This window comes from Oncorhynchus nerka, linkage group LG20 (assembly GCF_034236695.1).
Source record: "Oncorhynchus nerka isolate Pitt River linkage group LG20, Oner_Uvic_2.0, whole genome shotgun sequence".
Lineage (NCBI taxonomy): Eukaryota > Metazoa > Chordata > Actinopteri > Salmoniformes > Salmonidae > Oncorhynchus > Oncorhynchus nerka.
Window position 1 is genome coordinate 78,127,029 of NC_088415.1, and position 22,853 is coordinate 78,149,881.

The 22,853-nt window shown below is 42.9% G+C and overlaps 1 protein-coding gene across 1 annotated transcript; it reads left to right on the forward strand.

Moving 5' to 3' along the window:
• The first annotated feature begins 93 nt into the window (after positions 1-93).
• On the forward strand, positions 94-20,899 carry LOC115101796 (protein SNORC-like). Its single transcript, XM_029621265.2, has 3 exons — positions 94-1,360; positions 18,067-18,237; positions 18,574-20,899. Exons 1-3 carry the CDS (start codon positions 1,285-1,287, stop codon positions 18,681-18,683), a joined length of 357 nt encoding a protein of 118 aa, XP_029477125.1. The 5' UTR covers positions 94-1,284; the 3' UTR covers positions 18,684-20,899.
• Positions 20,900-22,853: the final 1,954 nt, after the last annotated feature.

Below are 22,853 nucleotides of genomic sequence, written 5' to 3' on the forward strand. Positions count from 1 at the left end.
ATCAATGAATGATCTCCTTCCACGCACAACACTTTACTCACATTTGTACTCAACACTTTTTAATGCTGATTTGCTATAGAGACTAAAATCTAAAATAGCATAAATCGTGTGTAAGTCCAAAGTTGAATGCAATAGTTGTGAATATATCTCCTCCCAGTTACTGATTTTAGATTAGTACTTGTCATCCTATAATTGGTCTAATACCAAACCAAATTATTTTTCCCTGCTGAGTTTATCATTCCCTGCATTGATGTAATTTTGGGTTATATCCTAAACAATTCACCCTACTGAGCATACCTACCCTGATTTCCAATAATACTTTAGCAATTAGGCCCGAGGTGGTACGGCTAAGGGCTGTTCTTACACACGACGCAACACAGAGTGCCTGGACACAGCCCTATGCGTGGTATATTGTCCGTATATCACAAACCCCCAAGGTGCCTTATTGCTATTATAAACTGGTTACCAACGTAATTAGAGCAGTAAAAATAAATGTTTTCTCATACCTGTGGTATACGGTCTGATATACCACGGCTTTCAGCCAATCAGCATTCAGGGCTATAAACTGGGTGGTTCGAAACCTGAATGCTGACAGCTGTGGAATATCAGATCTCCAGGTTGCGTCGTGCATAAGAGCAGCCCTTAGCCGTGGTATATTGGCCATATACCACGCCACCTCGGGCCTTATTGCTTAAATAACCCACATCCATCTGTGTCGACTCGTAACATAAGGATAGATCGAAACGCACAGCTTCTTCCAAAACCCCAAAATATCTCCCAAGTGGCAAGCTTGACGCCCATAACCCCTTACCACAGATCTAGGGTCTGATAAGCCTACCCCAAATCCTGAACTTCGAGAAAATATCTGAGCATGTATCAGTGACGTCTACTAACTGGAAGGTACAGGACGATGGACTGACTGTTGGGGAGGCATGGAACATGGCCAATCCTAAAGTCTTCCACTCTCTGGTTAGAAGTTTCCCATGAGCAGATCTAGGATCAGCGTACCCTGCCCCAGTCCTAATTATAACTTTGGGTGGAAAATAGTTGGAACAGAGCTTGGATCAGCGTCTACAGGCAACTTCTTATTTGAGTAATATGAAGTGGGTGGGCCTTCATGAGAGGTGTTCGCAAAGTCTGCCCCATCCAGAAGCTTCTCTCTCAATACCCAGTCCCTCTTCCACCTCTCTCTTCAACTCTTTTTTTGATCCAGCACTCACTAGCACATGCTTCAGGAGCTCTGGAGACTCAGTCCAGTCGTCCTAGCTCAACACAGGAACCATCATGGCCAACTGCAGCAGTGTATCCAGACTCGTCCTTCTGGTCCTGCTAGGCCTCTGGGTAGCCACCATCCACTCAGGTAAGCTCACTGCTGGACGTTGTATCCTGGTTGTCCTTGTATTAGTCACGGAAAGAGTGTAATATATGATACATGCATTTATTGGTCTTTGCATGTTTTTGAATATCCTAAGTGTGAATGCAATAAAAACCGTCCACACTACGATACATGTATTTACTACTACATTATGTGTTTATAATGTTTCGTAACATTGCCTTACTCAGACCTCACCTCAAAAGGTCAAGGGATTGGAAAGATTGTTGGGGCAAGGGGAAAACACAACAGTTTGGTTGAGGCTTCTATAGAGAGAAGTAGATGAGAAATGACACAATGTTTGTTGAAAAACACTAGATTTGCCACCAGAAATGCAGGGTTGTTGAAGTCAGTTGTTGCAAAGTTGAAGGCAGAAAATATGCTGCCTGCTTTTCATCCACTCCAACAAGCACACCAACAACTAGTCTTCTATTATCTGCAATTTCAGTGACATTCAAATTGAATTCAAATCCATGTTTGACTTGTTATTTCTGTGGATAAATTATCAAAAAAATCTATTATTCTGAATGTTGCTCATTGAGTGGGCTTTGGGTAAATATGGTCATATTTAGCTGAGCTCAAGGTGTGTATACGTGTCATTTCCCCCCACTATTGATCTAGAGGCCCGGTTGCGAGTGCCCTCACCCTAAATGATGCAGTTTGAGCGAATGGAAGTTTGGAGACTGAAAGCTAGTCTTTGACTCACTTGCTTTCATAATGCCTCACATTTAGAAGCTGTCTGAAACTGAAATATTGGCTCATTTTGCCAGTGGTTTCCCTCTGCCAAGAGTCAAGAGTTGTCAACCTTTCTATGTGCTTATTCATATGGGTTTATGAACATTTTATTTTGAAGAGTGTTAGGTATGAGAGGAGAATATCAAATACGCTGCTATTTGCGAGTTGTGACTACTTCAGAAGAATGCACTGATAAAATGGTTGAAAAGGATGCCAGGTACTAGCAATTTGTAGTGGTTTATTTTATTTTTTATTATCCGTGTTAGTGGCTTTGTTAGAATAACCTTTTTTTACCATCTTTGTGTGTGGTTTTACTGCTGATCTAGATACGGTGTCAACAGATTCGCTGGAGTTATCACCCTCTCCTTTTGTTTTTCTTGTTCTAATTCCCCTTGTTTCTCTCTCCCCCTATTTGTCTCACTATCTTCTAGTTCTATATCCCTCTATTTCTTTCTTTCCTCTTTCTAGTTCTCTGTTTACCTCTCTCTTCCTCAATCCATGTCCCTCTCTTTCTCTCCCTTCATTTCTATATCTGTCTCTCCTACTCTCACACTTGAGTGATAAGCCTAAAGAGCGGCATGGGAGAAGAGGGGATTCCACAAAGCCCGGTATTGTGAGGGCCTTGGGAACACAGCACAGCAGCATTAAGGCCCTAGGGGTCAGGGCAAGGGTTAGAGCCACAGCAAGCCACCAGGAACATGGTACTTTTTCCTCAAAACAATGACCTGTACACAACTGTCATTATGCAGTGAGGAAAATATAACACCAGATTGATAGTAACATCTAAGCATTTTAAGGATGAGGTGGTTGGTTTGATAATGAACCGTGTTGTTGACAATTTAGTTACTGAATTCGCAGTTTAATTTTTGTATCGACATTTGCATGATCATGATGTCCAGTTTAACATTGAACTTGGAACTTTGTGCATTGTCTCTTAAAACTGCACTTCCTTTTATGATGATTTGTTATTTTAGGGATTTGCAGTTCCTTTTATGATGAATGTCTATTGTCTCACAAGCATCAGATTCTGTATCGGCACCCCCGCATTCCGTATTCCACAAGATAAGTAAATATCCAAGATGACTCATGAATGACTTCCACTTTACATGTTGTTTTGGACCAGTGATGCCAGGCATGGTGCCACTCATGTCCTTACTTACTTACTAAATCGTTTGCCACCAAATCTTTCTTTCCTCATTTAATTTCCTCAATCTACAACTTAGTTTAGTTTAGTTTATTTTTACAGGGACAGTGCACATTAATCAACGTTTCAGTAAAAGTGCCGGTTTTAGCCAGCCGGCTAATTTTCAACCGCAGTCCCTGGGCAGGTTATTAAAAACAATTACAATATAGACAATAGCACCATAGAACAAGCAAGACATAGCAACATAGGACAAGCAAGACATAGCATACAGACAGAGCAACATAGAACAAAAAGCAGCAAGACAAAATTCATAAAAGCAACAAAGTGTTTCCACACCTCACAAGCTATAGACAACAGACAACATGGACACAACTTCTGACCTATCCAGCTCATTCATCTCTTAGTGGGCACGAAGTAAAGTAGACAAGGAAAGAAAACAGTTTTAACAGTATTGGGACCCAACCAAAATACTCTTGTTCTCCACTTGCAAAGATTCCAGTGACCCAAGCCCTCATCTCTTGAGAAGGGAAGTAAATTTAAAAAATACGTTTAGAAATATTTGGACCCAACCATAATACTCCTCTGTTGTACTAACCTCCCAGAGACCATATCTCTGTGATCACTAAAGGAAAGTAGACAAGGAAATTAAACTGTTTTACAGAATTGGGACCCAGCCATAGTACTGGCTGTTCTCCTGGGGGCTGATTCAGACTGAGGAAATCTCTGCCTTATGCCTTTCCTACGTACTTCTCAGTATTTGGTATTCAGACATACTTTTGTATATATAATGTATGTGGACACCCCTTAAAATTTGTGGATTTAGCTATTTCAGCCACACCCGTTGCTAACAGGTGTAAAAAAAAATCGAGCACACTGCCATGCAATCTCCATAGACAAACATTGGCAGTAGAGTGGCCTTACTGAAGAGCTCAGTGACTTTCAACGTGAAAGTCATAGAATGCCACCTTTACAACAAGTCATGCTTAACAATCTGGCAGTCCGATGGATGAATTTAACTTGGGCGCATGCCAGGAGAACGCTACCTGCCCCAATGCATAGTGCCAACGGTAAAGTTTGGTGGAGGAGGAATAATGGTCTGGGGCTGTTTTTCATGGTTCGTACTAGGCCCCTTAGTTCCAGTGAAGGGAAATCTTAACACTACAGCGTACAAAGACATTCTAGACAACTCTCTGCTTCCAACTTTGTGGCAACAGTTTGGGGAAGGCCCTTTCCTGTTTCAGCATGAAACCCCAGTGTACAAAGCGAGGTCCATACAGAAATGATTTGTCAAGATCGCTGTGGAAGAACTTGACTGGCCTGCACAGAGCCCTTACTTCAACCCCATCGAATGCCTTTGGGATGAATTTGAAAGCCGACTGTGAGCCAGGCCTAATCGCCCAACATCAGTGTCCAACCTCATGCTCTTGTGGCTGAATGGAAGCAAGTACCCACAGCAATGTTCTAACATTTAGTGGAAAGCCTTCCCAGAAGATTGGAGGCTGTTATAGCAGCAAAGGGGGGACCAACTCCATATTAATGCCCATGATTTTGGAATGAGCTGTTCGATGAGCAGGTGTCCACATACTTTTGGTCATGTAGTGTACCTTATTCTGTTGCATAAGGCGCTCTGCAGGTGTGGCTACCTTGTTCGCTCTGAATACATTACATTCAACTGCTGAGAACCCTCCCACTTCCTGGTCAACAGATTTTCTCCTGGATTTTCATTCAATAGGGTTTATAATACATTTATCTTAAACCATCCCTTTAAAATACGTTGTACCTTTTAGTTCGAATTTTGTCGACAGACTCACTAGAATAAATAGAGAGAACAGGTTCAGAATATTAGGAATCAATGAAAGAAAGCCTTCTAAATATATGCATATTCATCTCCATTTCAGCTCCAATTGGTAGATTTAAAAATACTCTGATCTGGAGAGTCTTTACGCACGGAAGAAAGAAATTCTGAAAATTGCCACATTCAGTTATTAAATCCATGTTAATGTTGGAAGACTAGTGTGTATATATATAATTCTAATAGGGAGAATAGTTTACAATAGTAGCCTTGTCTATTGCCTGCATTAACCATGGAACTGTGTGATGACACGGCCAGGCATTGCTCCATGCGTCTGGTTCAAACTGTTAGGTCTTGGTCCACGCTCTGCTCCATAAACATTTAATTAGCCTATGTCTTCTGTTATATTATCATCTGTTACTAATGATCCTCAGCAACAACCACACTGCCGTGACTGCGTTTACAGAGAGAACTAAAAGGTAAACAAAACAATGTAATTAAATGATTATGTAAACTCTGCCAACTGAATGGAACTAACAGTAAATTGACAGTTGAATATGTGTGGTCATTATGCCTACTGACAGTCAATACTGATAGTGACTAATATAGGACAGAAATAGGAGACAGAGAAAGTCGGGGTAGCCTATAATTAAGGCAATCGAGAGTGCTCATCCCTGCAAGATAAAAGGCCAAACTATATTAATTCTGCATAATGGCACAGCATTTCATAAACTTGTGGGAAAGTTGATATGATTCAGTTTGCTGCCATATGACTGGTTTACATACACCTTAGCCAAATACATTTAAACTCAGTTTATCAATTCCTGACATTTAATCCAAGTAAAAATGCCCGGTCTTAGGTCAGTTAGGATCACCACTTTATTTTAAGAATGTGAAATGTCAGAATAATAGTAGAGAGAATGATTTATTTCAGCTTTTATTTCTTTATTCACATTCCCAGTGGGTCAGAAGTTTACATACAGTCAATTAGTATTTGGTAGCATTGCCTTTAAATTGTTTAACTTGGGTCAAACGTTTCGGGTAGCCTTCCACAAGCTTCCCACAATAAGTTGGGTGAATTTTGGCCCATTCCTCCTGACAGAGCTGGTGTAACTAGAGTTAGGTTTGTAGGCCTCCTTGCTTGCACACGCTTTTTCAGTTCTGCCCACACATTTCCTATAGGATTGAGATCAGAGCTTTGTGATGTCCACTCCAATACCTTGACTTTGTTGTCCTTAAGCCATTTTGCCAGAACGTTGGAAGTATGCTTGGGGTCATTGTCCATTTGGAAGACCCATTTGCGACCAAACTTTAACTTCCTCACTGATGTCTTGTGATGTTGCTTCAATATATCCACATAATTTCCATCCTCATGATGCCATCTATTTTGTGAAGTGCACCAGTCCCTCCTGCAGCAAAGCACCCACACAACATGATGCTGCTTCACGGTTGGGATGGTGTTCTTCGGCTTGCAAGAATCCCCCTTTTTCCTCCAAACATAATGATGGTCATTATGGACAAACAGTTCTATTTTTGTTTCATCAGACCAGAGGACATTTCTCCAAAAAGTACAATCTTTGTCTCCATGTGCAGTTGCAAACTGTAGTCTGGCTTTTTTATGGTGGTTTTGGAGCGGTGGCTTCTTCCTTGCTGAGCGGCCTTTCAGGTTATGTTGATATAGGACTCATTTTACTGTGGATATACAGTGGGGCAAAAAATTATTTAGTCAGCCACCAATTGTGCACTCATCACTTAAAAAGATGAGAAGAGGCCTGTAATTTTCATCATAGGTACACTTCAACTATGACAGACGTAATGAGGAGAAAAAAATCCAGAAAATCACATTGTAGGATTTTTTATTTATTTATTTGCAAATTATGGTGGAAAACAAGTATTTGGTCACCTACAAACAAGCAAGATGTCTGGCTCTCACAGACCTGTAACTTCTTCTTTAAGAGCAATGTTCTGTCATACTATCCAGGTCTGTGCCCAAACAATTTGAGCTTCCACCTTTCCAGAAACAAGTCTCTCACCGTTGCCGCTTCTTATAGACCCCCTTCAGCCCCCAGCTGTGCCTTGGACACCATATGTGAATTGTTTTCCCCCCATCTATCTTTAGAGTTCGTACTGTTAGGTGACCTAAACTGGGACTTGCTTAACACCCCGGCCGTCCTACAATCTAAGATAGATGCCCTCAATCTCACACAAATTATCAAGAAACCTACCAGGTACAACCCAAAATCTGTAACCATGGGCACCCTCTTAGATATCATCCTGACCAACCTTCCCTCTAAATACACCTCTGCTGTCTTCAACCAGGATCTCAGCGATCACTGCCTCATTGCCTGCGTGCATAATGGGTCCGCGGTCAAACGATCACCCCTCATCACTGTCAAACGCTCCCTAAAACACTTCAGTGAACAGGCCTTTCTAACCGACCTGGCCCGGGTATCTTGGAAGGATATTGACCTCATCCCGTCAGTAGAGGATGCCTGGTTGCTCTTCAAAAGTGCTTTCTTCTCCATTTAAAAAAGCATGCCCCATTCAAAAAAAATGTAGAACTAAGAACAGATATAGCCCTTGGTTAACCCCAGACTTGACTGCCCTTGACCTGCACAAAAACATCCTGTGGCGTTCTGCATTAGCATCGAATAGCCCCCACGATATGCAACTTTTCAGGGATGTTAGGAACCAATATACTCAGTCAGTTAAGAAAGCTAAGGCTAGCTTTTTCCAACAGAAATGTGCTTCCTATAGCACTAATTCCAAAATGTTTTGGGACACTGTAAAGTCCATGGAGAATAAGAGCACCTCCTCCCAGCTGCCCACTGCACTGAGGATAGGAAACACTGTCACCACTGATAAATCTAAGATAATCGATCATTTCAATTAGCATTTTTCCACGGCTGGCGATGTTTTCCACCTGTCTACCCCTACCCCGGCCAACACGTCAGCACCCCCTGCAGCAACTTGCCCCCCCGCTTCTCCTTCACCCAAATCCAAACAGCTGATGTTCTGAAAGAGCTGCAAAATCTATAAATCAGCTGGGCTAGACAGTCTGGACCCTCTCTTTCAAAACTTATCTGCCAAAATTGTTTCAACCACCATTTACTAGCCTATTCAACCTCTCTTTCGCATCGTCTGAGATCCCCAAAGATTGGAAAGCTGCCGCGGTCATCCCCCTCTTCAAATGGGGAGACATCTTAGACCCAAACTGTTATAGACCTATATCCATCCTGCCCTGCCTTGGAAAGCGAAGTTAATAAACAGATCACCGACCATTTCGAATCCCACCGTACCTTCACTATGCAATCTGGTTTCCGAGCTGGTCATGGGTGCACCTCAGCCACGCTCCAGGTCCTAAACGATATCATAACCGCCGTTGATAAAAGACAGTACTGTGGGCCTCCCGGGTGGCGCAGTTGTTAAGGGCGCTGTACTGCAGCGCCAGCTGTGCCATCATCAGAGTCCCTGGGTTCGCACCTAGGCTCTGTCGTAACCGGCCGCGACCGGGAGGTCCGTGGGGCGACGCACAATTGGCCTAGCGTCGTCCGGGTTAGGGAGGGCTTGGTCGGTAGGGATGTCCTTGTCTCATCGCGCACCAGCGACTCCTGTGGCGGGCCGGGCGCAGTGCACGCTAACCAAGGTTGCCAGGTGCACGGTGTTTCCTCCGACACATTGGTGAGGCTGGCTTCCGGGTTGGATGCGCGCTGTGTTAAGAAGCAGTGCGGCTTGGTTGGGTTGTGTATCGGAGGACGCATGACTTTCAACCTTCATCTCTCCCGAGCCCGTACGGGAGTTGTAGCAATGAGACAAGATAGTAGCTACTACCACAATTGGATACCACGAAATTGGGGAGAAAAAGGGGTAAAATTCAACTAAAAAACTAAAAAAAGACAGTACTGTGCAGCCGTCTTCATCGACCTGGCCAAGGCTTTCAACTTTGTCAATCACCGCATTCTTATCGGCAGACTCAATAGCCTTGGCTTCTCAAATGACTGCCTCACCTGGTTCACCAGCTACTTCTCAGATAGAGTTCAGTGTCAAATCGGAGGGCCTTTTTTCTGGACCTCTGGCAGTCGCTATGGGGGTGCCACAGGGCTCAATTCTCGGGCCGACTATTTTCTCTGTATATATCAATGATGTTGCTCTTGCTGCTGGTGATTCTCTGATCCACCTCTATGCAGACGACACCATTCTGTATACATCTGGCCCTTCTTTGGACACTGTGCTAACAAGCTTCAACGCCATACAACACTCCTTCCGTGGCCTCCAACTGCTTTTAAATGCTAGTAAAACTAAGTGCATGCTCTTCAACCCAATGCTGCCCCCACCCTCCCGCCCGAATAGCATCACTACTCTGGATGGTTCTGATCTAGAATATGTGGACAACTACAAATAGCTAGGTGTCTGGTTAGACTGTAAACTCTCCTTCCAGACTCACATTAAGCATCTCCAATCCAAAACGAAATCTAGATTCTGCTTCTTGTTTTGCAACAAAGCCTCCTTCACTCATACCGCCAAACATACCCTCGTAAAACTGACTATCCTACCGATCCTTGACTACGGTGAATGTCATTTACAAAATAGCCCCCAACACTCTACTCAGCAAACTGGATGTAGTCTATCACAGTGCCATACGTTTTATCACCAAAACCCCATATACTACCCACCACTGCGACCTGTATGCTCTCGTTGGCTGGTCCCCACTACATATCCGTCGCCAAACCCACTGGCTCCAGGTCATCTATAAGTCTTTACTAGGTGAAGCCCCGCCTTATCTCAGCTCACTGGTCACCATAGCAACACCCACCTGTAACATGCTCCAGCAGGTATATTGCACTGGTCACCCCCAAAGCCAACACTTCCTTTGGCCACCTTTCCTTCCAGTTCTCTGCTGCCAATGGCTGGAACAAATTGCAAAAATATCTGAAGCTGGAGTCTTATATCTCCCTCTGTTACTTTAAGCATCAGCTGTCAGAGCAGCTTACCGATCACTCTACCTGTACACAGCCCATCTATAAATAGCACACCTGACTACCTCATCCCCATATTATTACTTACCCTCTTGCTCTTTTGCACCCCAGTATGTCTACTTGCACATCATCCTCTGCACATCTATCACTCCAGTATTAATGCTAAATTGTAATTATTTAGTCTCTGTGGCCTTTTTATTGCCTTACCTCCATGCTCTTCTACATTTGTACACACTGTACATAGATCTTTCTATTGTGCTATTGACTGTACGTTTGTTTGTTTAACTCTGTTGTTTTTGTCGCACTGCTATGCTTTATCTTGGCCAGGTCGCAGTTGTAAATGAGAACTTGTTCTCAACTGGCCTACCTCAAATCAAATGTATTTATATAGCCCTTCTTACATCAGCTATACAGAACCCCAGCCTAAAACCCCAAAAACAGCAAGCAATGCAGGTGTAGAAGCACGGTGGCTAGGAAAAACTCCCTAGAAAGTCCAGAACCTAGGAAGAAACCTAGAGAAGAACCAGGCTATGAGGGGTGGCCAGTCCTCTTCTGGCTGTGCCGGGTGGAGATTATAACAGAACATGGCCAAGATGTTCAAATGTTCATAAATGACCAGCATGGTCAAATAATAATAATCACAGTAGTTGTCGAGGGTGCAACAAGTCAGCACCCCAGGAGTAAATGTCAGTTGGCTTTTCATAGCCGATCATTTAGAGTATCTCTACCGCTCCTGCTGTCTCTAGAGAGTTGAATACCTGGTTAAATAAAGGTGAAATTAAACTGGGAGGGGCAGAAAAATGCATTGAGTGGATATACAGTAAGTCATGCATATTGATAACATTGTCACTCCTGATGATCTGTCTTCCATAACCCTGTCTGTTTGGCTCTAATGATCCTTTTAGTTGACTCTTGTTTTATCACTTGGTAATAATTTCTATTTGTGAGTTGTTTTAAACTTGAGTCGAATCACCTTTTACTATAAAATAGTAAAATAAAGAAAACCCCTTGAATGAGTAGGTGTTCTAAAACTTTTGACTGCCACACCTTAATTTATCCAATCCCCATCCAAACTAGTAGCGGATGAATAGCATGCTTTTCTCATGCTTAATTTCATGGTCGGAATACAAGTAGAGGTTAAAGTGCACCCCCCCCCCCCCCCCCGAGACCAGAGCCCTCCTGGCTGACTTGTGACCTGTGCCAGCTTACAGTTGGTGACGAGAGGTCTGCTATAAATTCTGAAGCTCACAAACACACAGGATATTTGTAACTAACACCCTGTTTTGTGAGGAGGAGGAGCGGGTGAGGGCATGGGCGGTGCACCTTTTTTTGGTGGTGGTGGGGGGGTGGTAGTGCTGTGCAGGGTGGCATTCGCATACACCCGTTATGAAAGCTTTGTCATCTCTCCAGGCCGTGTGAAATCCTGACTGGTGAGGTCAAAGCTACAAACGTCTGTAGTACAGTATCGGATGTGGACAAGAGGCACGAGACTACTGAGATGGTATGTTCCGTCATCAGTGAGTTAGACTTTGGATGTGAAGCAGATTAGCTGTGTATGTTAGTGGAATTTGGATCTGTTCCTCTGGGTGAATGAGACATGATGGTATGCCATAGAGGCTGGTTTAGACAGGCAGCCCAATTCTGATATTTTTTTCACTAATTGGTCTTTTTACAAATCACATCAGCTCTAAAAAACTTTTTTTTTAAAGATCTGATGTGAAAATATCTAATGTGATTGGTCAAAAGACCACTTAGTGGAAAAACATTCCGAATTGGGCTGCCCTTTGTGAACACAGACAGTTTAACCGCCACACTCGAAATGCCCACCTAATGTCAATGAGTGACAGCGTGTGTTTCCTCACCTCATAGACCCATGTTAATGTCTTATGACCGACTGGTCGTGGGTACCAATATTAGACCCATGTACAGAGATATATGATCTTATTTAAACCAGTTTGCTACAGCAGGAAAATAATCCTGTAGCAACTGGAAAAGTTAATTAAATAGATTCTAATTAATGGAAAAAAAATTATGGGTTGATGATACATTTTTCGTAAGGGAAAATCAAGTCTGAAATGAACAAAAGTTATTCTGCAACAGGGTGATCAAATGAACATCCTACATCTGTAGAAGGATTTTGTCGACTGGAATTACCTGAAACTGATAGCAAGAACACCTTTTGGAAAATTCGTCATGAGATATAGTTTAGTGGCAATCTGTAGTAGATGGAGATTATTTAGCTGCCCAATGGTAGCGCCGCGGTTACAAATGGGAGCCATTACTGGAAATTTACTGAGAAGCAAACTCCTCCTGCCCTCCTTGATAAGGTGAACAAACACCAATGGAAAAACATCGCAGCGCTTTTCTCTCTGTCTTAAACCAAGCTATCCAAGGAGGTACAACCTTTTCACACACACTCATACAATTTGATAAACAAGCTTGTTTGACGTGTAGGGGCTGGGACTACTCTAGGTTTGAGCCTGGCCGGCCGTTACCAGTTGGAGCCTGCCTCTACTGCAGACCTGCAGCCGCCCTCCATGACCGCACAAGCGGCCTTTTGTGCCACAGGCTGAAGGCCTCATTGATGGCAAGGCTGGCCAGGGGCCCAGGGCTCTGTACCTGCAGCCAGCCCCTGCACAGGAAGTCACACGCTAACACATGAGTCAACCAACACACACAGCAACATCAGAAATACCCACCCCGACCGGCCTCGGCTCGGCTCATCAACAGTACACAGGCCCTCACCAACAGAGTTCGCTATCGGAGTTTGTGTGTGATGTTGGAATCATAGTGATGCCCACAAGTCTTTGGACATTATTCTGTTTTTATCTTTGATAGTTGGAATTGAATGTGGCTGTGTGTGAGAGAGTCTTTTGAAGTGATACGTTTTGTTATGTGTATTTTCGAGATTTATCAAATAAAACCGTATTGGCAAGGTTGAGTGGGAATCATAGCCGCGGGAAGTTGTTTTTAGCCTACTTCCCGAGGCTATGGTGGGAATGCTTGGTTGTGAGATTGTCAGAGTTCAGTAAGGTTTAGAGTGGGCGGTTTTATAACTGATAAATTATGTCTGTTGAGTTTAAATATGTTTGGTGTATGGTTTTGTTGGTATGTGTAGCGTGAGCACGGGTAGGATTTGTAAGTCTGTGTGTGTGTGTGTGTGTGTGTGTGTGTGTGTGCGCGCGCACATGCACCACAGGAGGCTGCTGAGGGGAGGACGGCTCATAATAATGGCCGGAACGGAGTGAATGGAATCAAACACCTGGAAACCATGGAAACCATATGTTTGATGTATTTGATACTATTACAGTCCAGTCATTACCACAAGCCTGTTCTCCCCAATTAAGGTACCCTCAACTTCCTAAAGTGTGCACTTGTGTGTGCGTGGACGTTTTTTTTCTTTGTAGATTGGGATCAAATTTTCCCTGTTTCTTTCAATTAAAAAGTCAAGCTCACTCAGCTGTGCACTTAACACAATACCCCTTCTCAGATCATTGAAGTAAATCAAGTTGCAGTTTAGTAACTTCAATTGGCCTTATCCAGAATCCACTTTTACTATTCTTGGCCCTTCACTCTCCTCTACTGGGGTAGTAAGAGAGAGAGAGGGATGTTTAAGAGATCTGGATCATGTTTCCATGGCTGCAATGAAGGTGTAAGAAGTCGTGTAGCACTTCCATGTTAGGACCTGTGGAATGTGGGTGAGAGACACAGGAGAGGGGCAGAATGTGGAGAGCTGGAGAGAAGAGCAAGGTGTCCGAAGGAGTTGAGACAGCACACAGCGGAGGCTACCTGTACTGTGTACAGAGAGTGTTGATCCCCATACGAAGACATCCTTTCAGGCCCTGGTCTGAGGCTGCTCGCAGAGAAGCTAGTAGCTTAGCAACTTTCCACTGTAGCATCAAAGACTGGGGCTAATACTTAGCTCTGTACTCAGTATCTTACATTCACAGCTCTGTCACTCACTGGCTCTCTGTTAGAGGAGCATACAGTATCTTACATTCACAGCTCTGTCACTCACTGGCTCTCTGTTAGAGGAGCATACAGTATCTTACATTCACAGCTCTGTCACTCACTGGCTCTCTGTTAGAGGAGCATACAGTATGTTACATTCACAGCTCTGTCACTCACTGGCTCTCTGTTAGAGGAGCATACAGTATCTTACATTCACAGCTCTGTCACTCACTGGCTCTCTGTTAGAGGAGCATACATTATCTTACATTCACAGCTCTGTCACTCACTGGCTCTCTGTTAGAGGAGCATACAGTATCTTACATTCACAGCTCTGTCACTCACTGGCTCTCTGTTAGAGGAGCATACAGTATCTTACATTCACAGCTCTGTCACTCACTGGCTCTCTGTTAGAGGAGCATACAGTATCTTACATTCACAGCTCTGTCACTCACTGGCTCTCTGTTAGAGGAGCATACAGTATCTTACATTCACAGCTCTGTCACTCACTGGCTCTCTGTTAGAGGAGCATACAGTATGTTACATTCACAGCTCTGTCACTCACTGGCTCTCTGTTAGAGGAGCATACAGTGGCTTACATTCCTAAATTCGCATACATTAGTATATATTAGCAGCCATCAGCAAAGCCACTGTAATATGTGTAATATAACATGAGTCATATTTTCAGTTCACACTCTTTCTCCAGGGTTGGTTTTATCCAGCTGATAGTATGTGAATAGCAACTTCAAGTCTAGAGAGTAGCAGGTCTGACTGAGCTTGTTCAGTTACCCGCAGGGAAATGTTTGATTTAACCCTTGTTTCGCCAGGTAGTCCCTTTGATGGTAGAATATCTATTTCCTGAAGAGATCTGTACAAGTTATGTTTTTCACTACGAATATGTACACAATGCTACATTTGAACAGTTTATACAGTGCCTACAGAAATGATTCACACGCCTTGACTTTTTCCCCCATTTTGTTGTGTTACAGCCTGAATTTAAAATGGATAATATTGATGTCACTGGCCTATACACAATAGCCACAATGTCTCCCAGGTCTGTAGGGGAGTTGCAGCGATGGGACAAGATTGTAACTACCAATTTGGATATCACGAAAAAAGGGTAAAAAACATTAAATACACCATGATGTCACTGGAATTACATATTTGGAAATGTTAGGCTGAAATGTCTTGAATATTCAATCCAGTGCTGAATATGAGCCAGATCCTGCCAGAACAGGATCCGACACCTCTCCATTTTGGACTGTTTCTTTCCAGAACCTGTTTGGCCAGATACAGTACAAAAAAATCTTTTTTACACTGGATGATGTATTAATACACCCAGTCACTACAAAGATATACGTCCTTCCTAACTAAATTGCCGGAGAGGAAGGAAACCACTCAGGGATTTCACCATGAGGCCAATGGTGACTTTAAAACAGTTAGGTTAATGGCTGTGATAGGACAAAACTGAGCAAGGTTTATCAACATCCACAATACTAACGTAAATAACAGGGAAAAGAAGGAAGCCTGTGCAAAATAAAAAATATTCCAAAGCATGCATCCTGTTTGCTAAAAGGCTAAAGTAATACTGCAATAACAACAAAAAGGACAGAGAAATTAACTATGTTCTGAATACAAAGGGTTGTGTTTGTGGCAAATCCAACACATCACTGAGTACCACTCTTCATATTTTCAAGCATGGTGAGGGCTGCACTATGTTATGTCATCGGCAAGGACTAGGGAGTTTTGGGGGGTAAAAAGAAACGGAAAGAACTAAGCACAGACAAAATCCTAGAGGAAAACCAGGTTGTTTGCTTTCCAACGGGCACTGGGAGAGGAATTCACCTTTCAGCAGGACATTAACCTTAACCTTATACATTAACCTTATACAAAGCCAAATATGTACGTATTCTCTTATTCTGTCCCTTAGGTGTGTGTATTAGGTAGTTGTGGAATTGTTAGATTACTTGTTAGATATTGCTGCACTGATGGAACTAGAAGCACAAGCATTTCGCTACCCTCGCAATAACATCTGCTAACCATGTGTATGTGACCAATAACATTTGATTTGAAATATACACTGGAGTTGCTTACCAATACGACATTGAATGTCCCTGAGTGGCCTAGTTAGTTCTGACATAAATTGTCTTGAAAATCTACGACAAGACTTGAAAACGGATGTCTAGCAATGATCAATAACCAACTTGACAGAGCCTGGAGAATTTTTTTAAATAATAATTTGCAAATATTGTACAATCCAGGTGTGCAAAGCTCTTAGAGGCTTACCCAGAAAGACTCACAGCTGTCATCACTGCTTACCCAGAAAGACTCACAGCTGTCATCACTGCTTACCCAGAAAGACTCACAGCTGTAATCGCTGCTTACCCAGAAAGACTCACAGCTGTAATCACTGCTTACCCAGAAAGACTCACAGCTGTAATCACTGCTTACCCAGAAAGACTCACAGCTGTAATCACTGCTTACCCAGAAAGACTCACAGCTGTAATCACTGCTTACCCAGAAAGACTCACAGCTGTAATCACTGCTTACCCAGAAAGACTCACAGCTGTAATCACTGCTTACCCAGAAAGACTCACAGCTGTAATCACTGCTTACCCAGAAAGACTCACAGCTGTAATCACTGCTTACCCAGAAAGACTCACAGCTGTAATCACTGCTTACCCAGAAAGACTCACAGCTGTAATCACTGCTTGTAATCCCAGAAAGACTCACAGCTGTAATCACTGCTTACCCAGAAAGACTCACAGCTGTAATCACTGCTTACCCAGAAAGACTCACAGCTGTCATCACTGCTTACCCAGAAAGACTCACAGCTGTAATCACTGCTTACCCAGAAAGACTCACAGCTGTCATCACTGCTTACCCAGAAAGACTCACAGCTGTAATCACTGCTTACCCAGAAAGACTCACAGCTGTAATCACTGCTTACCCAGAAAGACTCACAGCTGTAATCACTGCTTACCCAGAAAGACTCACAGCTGTAATCACTGCTTACCCAGAAAGACTCACAGCTGTAATCACTGCTTACCCAGAAAGACTCACAGCTGTCATCACTGCTTACCCAGAAAGACTCACAGCTGTCATCACTGCTTACCCAGAAAGACTCACAGCTGTCATCACTGCTTACCCAGAAAGACTCACAGCTGTAATCACTGCTTACCCAGAAAGACTCACAGCTGTAATCACTGCTTACCCAGAAAGACTCACAGCTGTAATCACTGCTTACCCAGAAAGACTCACAGCTGTAATCGCTGCTTACCCAGAAAGACTCACAGCTGTAATCGCTGCTTAGAAAGACTCACAGCTGTAATCACTGCTTACCCAGAAAGACTCACAGCTGTAATCACTGCTTACCCAGAAAGACTCACAGCTGTAATCACTGCTTACCCAGAAAGACTCACAGCTGTAATCACTGCTTGCAGAAAGACTCACAGCTGTAATCGCCCCCAGAAAGACTCACAGCTGTAATCGCTGCTTACCCAGAAAGACTCACAGCTGTAATCACTGCTTACCCAGAAAGACTCACAGCTGTAATCACTGCTTAGAAAGACTCACAGCTGTAAAGACCCAGAAAGACTCACAGCTGTAATCACTGCTTACCCAGAAAGACTCACAGCTGTAATCACTGCTTACCCAGAAAGACTCACAGCTGTAATCACTGCTTACCCAGAAAGACTCACAGCTGTAATCACTGCTTACCCAGAAAGACTCACAGCTGTAATCACTGCTTACCCAGAAAGACTCACAGCTGTAATCACTGCTTACCCAGAAAGACTCACAGCTGTAATCTCTGCCAAACGTGATTCTAACATGTATTGACTAGGGTGTACAATTAGATATTTCTGCATTTCATTTTCAATCAATTTGCTAACATTTCTAAAAACATGTTTTCACTTTGTCATTATGGGGTATTGTGTGTGTAGATGGGCGATTTACATTTTGCTTAATACATTTTGAATTCAGGCTCGAACACAGCAAAATGTGGAAAAAGGCAAGGTGTATGAATGGTTTCTGAAGGCACTTTAGACTTGTCTACAAACATGCCCAAATTGTGAACACACACGGTTGTTGTTCACAGAGACCGTGGAAGACCCCACGCCAACTTTACAAGGGGACAACCAGGACACACTGTCCGGTGGCGGGACATATGACGTCACCACCAAAGATCCCTTCAAGGACATGACGGAGAGAGTGTTAACCTTCGAGTATGAGGACACCACCCACTCACAGGTCATGGATGAGGAGGAAGGTGAGACATGTCATTCATTTTTCCAGAACATTTCCCATCACCAGTTTATTAATATCAATAATTTCGGTTGTACCCAGAGGATTAAGAAAATTATATACTATTCTGCCATTATTTGCATGGCAAGAGACATTGGTGAAAGCACAGTGGTGGGGTTATTTGTGTCTATTAGTTGTTCCACACCACAACCCCTTTAAATGTAATGAATTGGTAATAAACCATACAATTGTATTTAGACTTTGAACTTTGAATACAATTTTACTTTGAATTTGACTTGACAATCATGGTTTATACACTAGTGTCTAACCTTTGCGTGTTGCATGTACTATGTGTGTCCAGGTGTCCTGGGCCCGGGCGCCATCACAGCTATTGTCATCGCTGTCTTCCTGGGGGCTTCAGTCCTCCTCGCCCTCATTGTCATCACACTCAGGAAGTTCACCGCTTCCTAGAGCCACAACTTCCTCTTCCTCCCTTTCAATCTCTCACACTTTTCTTATCTCCACTTCTCTCTCATTCATCTATCTTCATGGTCTTTCTTGCCCATTCTCTCACTTTTGCTCAGTTTCTCTTATACCCACACATATTGTGAAAGTGACAACCCTTCTATAACCCCAGGACGCTCTAATATAATGGCAAGTCCCTTTAGCCTTGAAGCGCAACCGACAATGAATTTCCTTCAGACTCTAGCTACTATAATCATATTGTTTATGTTGGCACACATGTCAGCTTGTTACTAAAGGGTCAATCCTAGCTTCCACTCAAGTCAAAATTGACTTACAACAGAGACTGGCAGGTTCTTCCAGTGTATACAGGTAAATGCCAAAATAATGGAAACACTTGAGTAAATGAGAGAGAAAGTATATTGAAAGCAGGTGCTTCCACACAGGTGTGGTTCCTGAGTTATTTCAACAATTAACATCCCATCATGCTTAGGGTCATGTATAAAAATGCTTATCAGGCCATTATTTTGGCTAACATGACTATGCCCCCATCCACAGGGCACAAATGGTAACTGAGTGGTTTGATGAGCAAACGATGTAAACCAAATGCCATGGCCGTCTGTCACCAGATGGGATATTCTGGAGTGGTGCTTGTGACAGCATTTTCCACCACCATCAACAAAACACCAAATTATGGAATTTCTCATGGAAGAATGGCATTGCATCCCTCCAATAGAGTTCCAGACACTTGTAGAATCTGGTGCATTGAAGCTGTTCTGGCGCATGGTGGCCCGACGCCCCCTATTAAGACACTTTACGTTGGTGTTTCCTTTATTTTGGCAGTTACAATCAGATCCACTTTAGCCAACATCCGCTTAGCGGATAATGCCAGAGGTGAACTGCATTATAGCTGTCAAATCTAGTGGCTCCAGGCATTAGACCAAAAGCAGACATCTCCCTTGGTCACATTAAGAGAAATCCAATGCCTGTCAAGATTTCTTAAAGATTTTTGAACAATGTATCTGTTATACTAATCTGTAATGAGCATTAGGCTGATCAGTGGGCAACGGCTGGTCCCCTTACCAAGATGCCCCCCCCCCCGGCTCATAGTAATGGCTGGACTGGTGTTAATGCGATGGTATTAAAAAACAGTCTCCAAGTGCTTGATACCATTCCAGTGATTCAATTCCAGTTATTATTATGAGCCCCCCCCCCCCCCACTGTAATTCATCTCTTTTGAAAACAAAATGTATGTCTAATGATCTGTAGTTTACAGTTGTGTGTCCAAGTGTTTTGTCGAGCATTGTGATTTGTTTTTGTAGAAGTCTTTTTTTCCTGCCGGTTATGTTGTGGGTTAGAGTATCCTGTCTCAGATTTAGTTTGTCTTGTGGATGAAAGGGTGTGATGAGTGTGTCTTTGTGAAGATTGTTCCACCATGTTCATTATGTTGCAGTAATACTGAGTGCCTTAAAAGGCAAGTGTTATTGACAATAGAATGAAATCATTTACCAAATGCAGGCTACCATACAAAATGCCAGATTTATTTCCCCAATGCCCACAATGTGTTACTGTTTATTGGCAAATAGGTGTTCAAAAGGAATGTTTGACTATTTACAGGTGACCCATATTGACCCAAAAATCTAATATTTTAAGATGAACATGCTTCAATAAATAAACATAGACGGGGTAATTCGTTTGTTTAACCTGCAAATCACATTTTAATCTCTGGTCTAAAAAGACAATGACAACTGTTGTGAGTGTGTTTGTGTATAACTGCATGTGTGTGATACGTTTTGATACGTTATGTCACGGTATGACCATTTTCTGTATTCCTCTGTGGCCTTTTACCAAACGACTAACGAAGGCTGGGATTCATTAACTGCCATAGAAATGTTTATGAGGTGTCTTTATTTACACACTTCATCCCGTGCCCACACTTCATCCCATGCCCACAATTCATCCCATGCCCACACTTCATCCCGTGCCCACACCCACAATTCTGAAAAGTGAAAGCAGTCCTGAGGAGGATCGCCCTGGTGTAGTTGCAGGTTTTATACAGTACCCAAGACCAGTCTGTGTTAATTTGACGATGGAAAAAGAGCTACTGCATAAATACTGCAATGTGGGTTTGGTTTAACTGAGCCCTAATGCTTTTGTGAAACAAATATTCTTTCATGTAATAATATCACTGGTTTGAACGGTCTGGTTAAAAAAATAAAAGATTAAACAAATCCCTTTGTACAGCCAAATAGTAGTTATTAGTTCGTCTTGACATTGACTTAAAATGTACATGGGTACAGTATTTTTTATATGTAAGGTCGGGAATAGAAAATGAAAATACAAACCGGTAGTTTCATTACACCAAATTAAACTGATATATCTGATATTGGACTGATGCAATACACACTGAAGAGTGGGAGGGAGTCATTCACATGTGCTCAATGCTGGATATGCTAGCTAGCCAACATACAGTAGGTGTTCAGTTTGTCTCAGCGAAACGGGAACAACGAGTCATTGCAACACACAATTCAAGTACTGTGAATCCCATCATGGTTCTAGATTAGAACTAGAGCTGGTTCTGTGGGTTCTGGTTTGAACCAGACCCCTGTCATCCGGGTTGTGTTCAACAGGCACCAACAAAAGTTGAAGTGTCAAAACAACATTGCATTAGGCGGGACTGTAAGATCATATCTATTTAGCAGATTCTGACTGGCAATCAGTTTGAGGACTATGGCCATTCACACTGTACTCAATACCAGTGTGACTGTTAATGTGCTTTTTCTGCTACTGTATGGTTCATTTCCTAGTCGTTTTCTCACTTCCCCCATGTCAGGTTGTTACCACTGCTGCTCTACATACTGTATGGTTCATTTCCTAGTCGTTTTCTCACTTCCCCATGTCAGGTTGTTACCACTGCTGCTCTACATACTGTATGGTTCATTTCCTAGTCGTTTTCTTTCCCCATGTCAGGTTGTTACCACTGCTGCTCTACATACTGTATGGTTCATCAGTCGTTTTCTCACTTCCCCCATGTCTTTCCCCATGTCAGGTTGTTACCACTGCTGCTCTACATACTGTATGGTTCATTTCCTAGTCGTTTTCTCACTTTCCCCATGTCAGGTTGTTACCACTGCTGCTCTACATACTGTATGGTTCATTTCCTAGTCGTTTTCTCACTTCCCCCATGTCAGGTTGTTACCACTGCTGCTCTACATACTGTATGGTTCATTTCCTAGTCGTTTTCTCACTTTCCCCATGTCAGGTTGTTACCACTGCTGCTCTACATACTGTATGGTTCATTTCCTAGTCGTTTTCTCACTTCCCCCATGTCAGGTTGTTACCACTGCTGCTCTACATACTGTATGGTTCATTTCCTAGTCGTTTTCTCACTTTCCCCATGTCAGGTTGTTACCACTGCTGCTCTACATACTGTATGGTTCATTTCCTAGTCGTTTTCTCACTTTCCCCATGTCAGGTTGTTACCACTGCTGCTCTACATACTGTATGGTTCATTTCCTAGTCGTTTTCTCACTTCCCCCATGTCAGGTTGTTACCACTGCTGCTCTACATACTGTATGGTTCATTTCCTAGTCGTTTTCTCACTTTCCCCATGTCAGGTTGTTACCACTGCTGCTCTACATACTGTATGGTTCATTTCCTAGTCGTTGTTTTCTAGAAATCTATGGTTGGTTTGTGGCCTTTCTCGCTTTCCCTTTCTGTCTGTTCATGGCTGTCACTCTCCTGCCAGATCATGATAGCACCAAACAAAGTCTTAACATATGGATCAACCTTCAGATCTGTTGGGATTAATACAGAATACACACTTCGGTTGAATGCTTTTGTGCAACTGACTAGGTATCCCTTTTCCCTTTCATGACCCATAATCACTGTGAGAGACATCTAAACTGAAAGCAATCAAATTTGCCAGCTAGTTTGCCAGGGGTGGTGTGCGCACAGTTGCCAAGAACCTTACTTACAGTCCATTGCACTCATTTGGAAAAAACGGGTACTTCCTATGTTTTTCTCTTTTTGACTGGTGAAGGCTGACAGTGATTGTGCAGCTAGTAACTATTCTTGGCTTCAAAACATTCACTATCAGTTTTTCACATAGCCAGAACTACCCAGCATTAGCTAAAGGCTGACACAAGTAAACAATGAGTAAATTGTAAATGTAAAGCT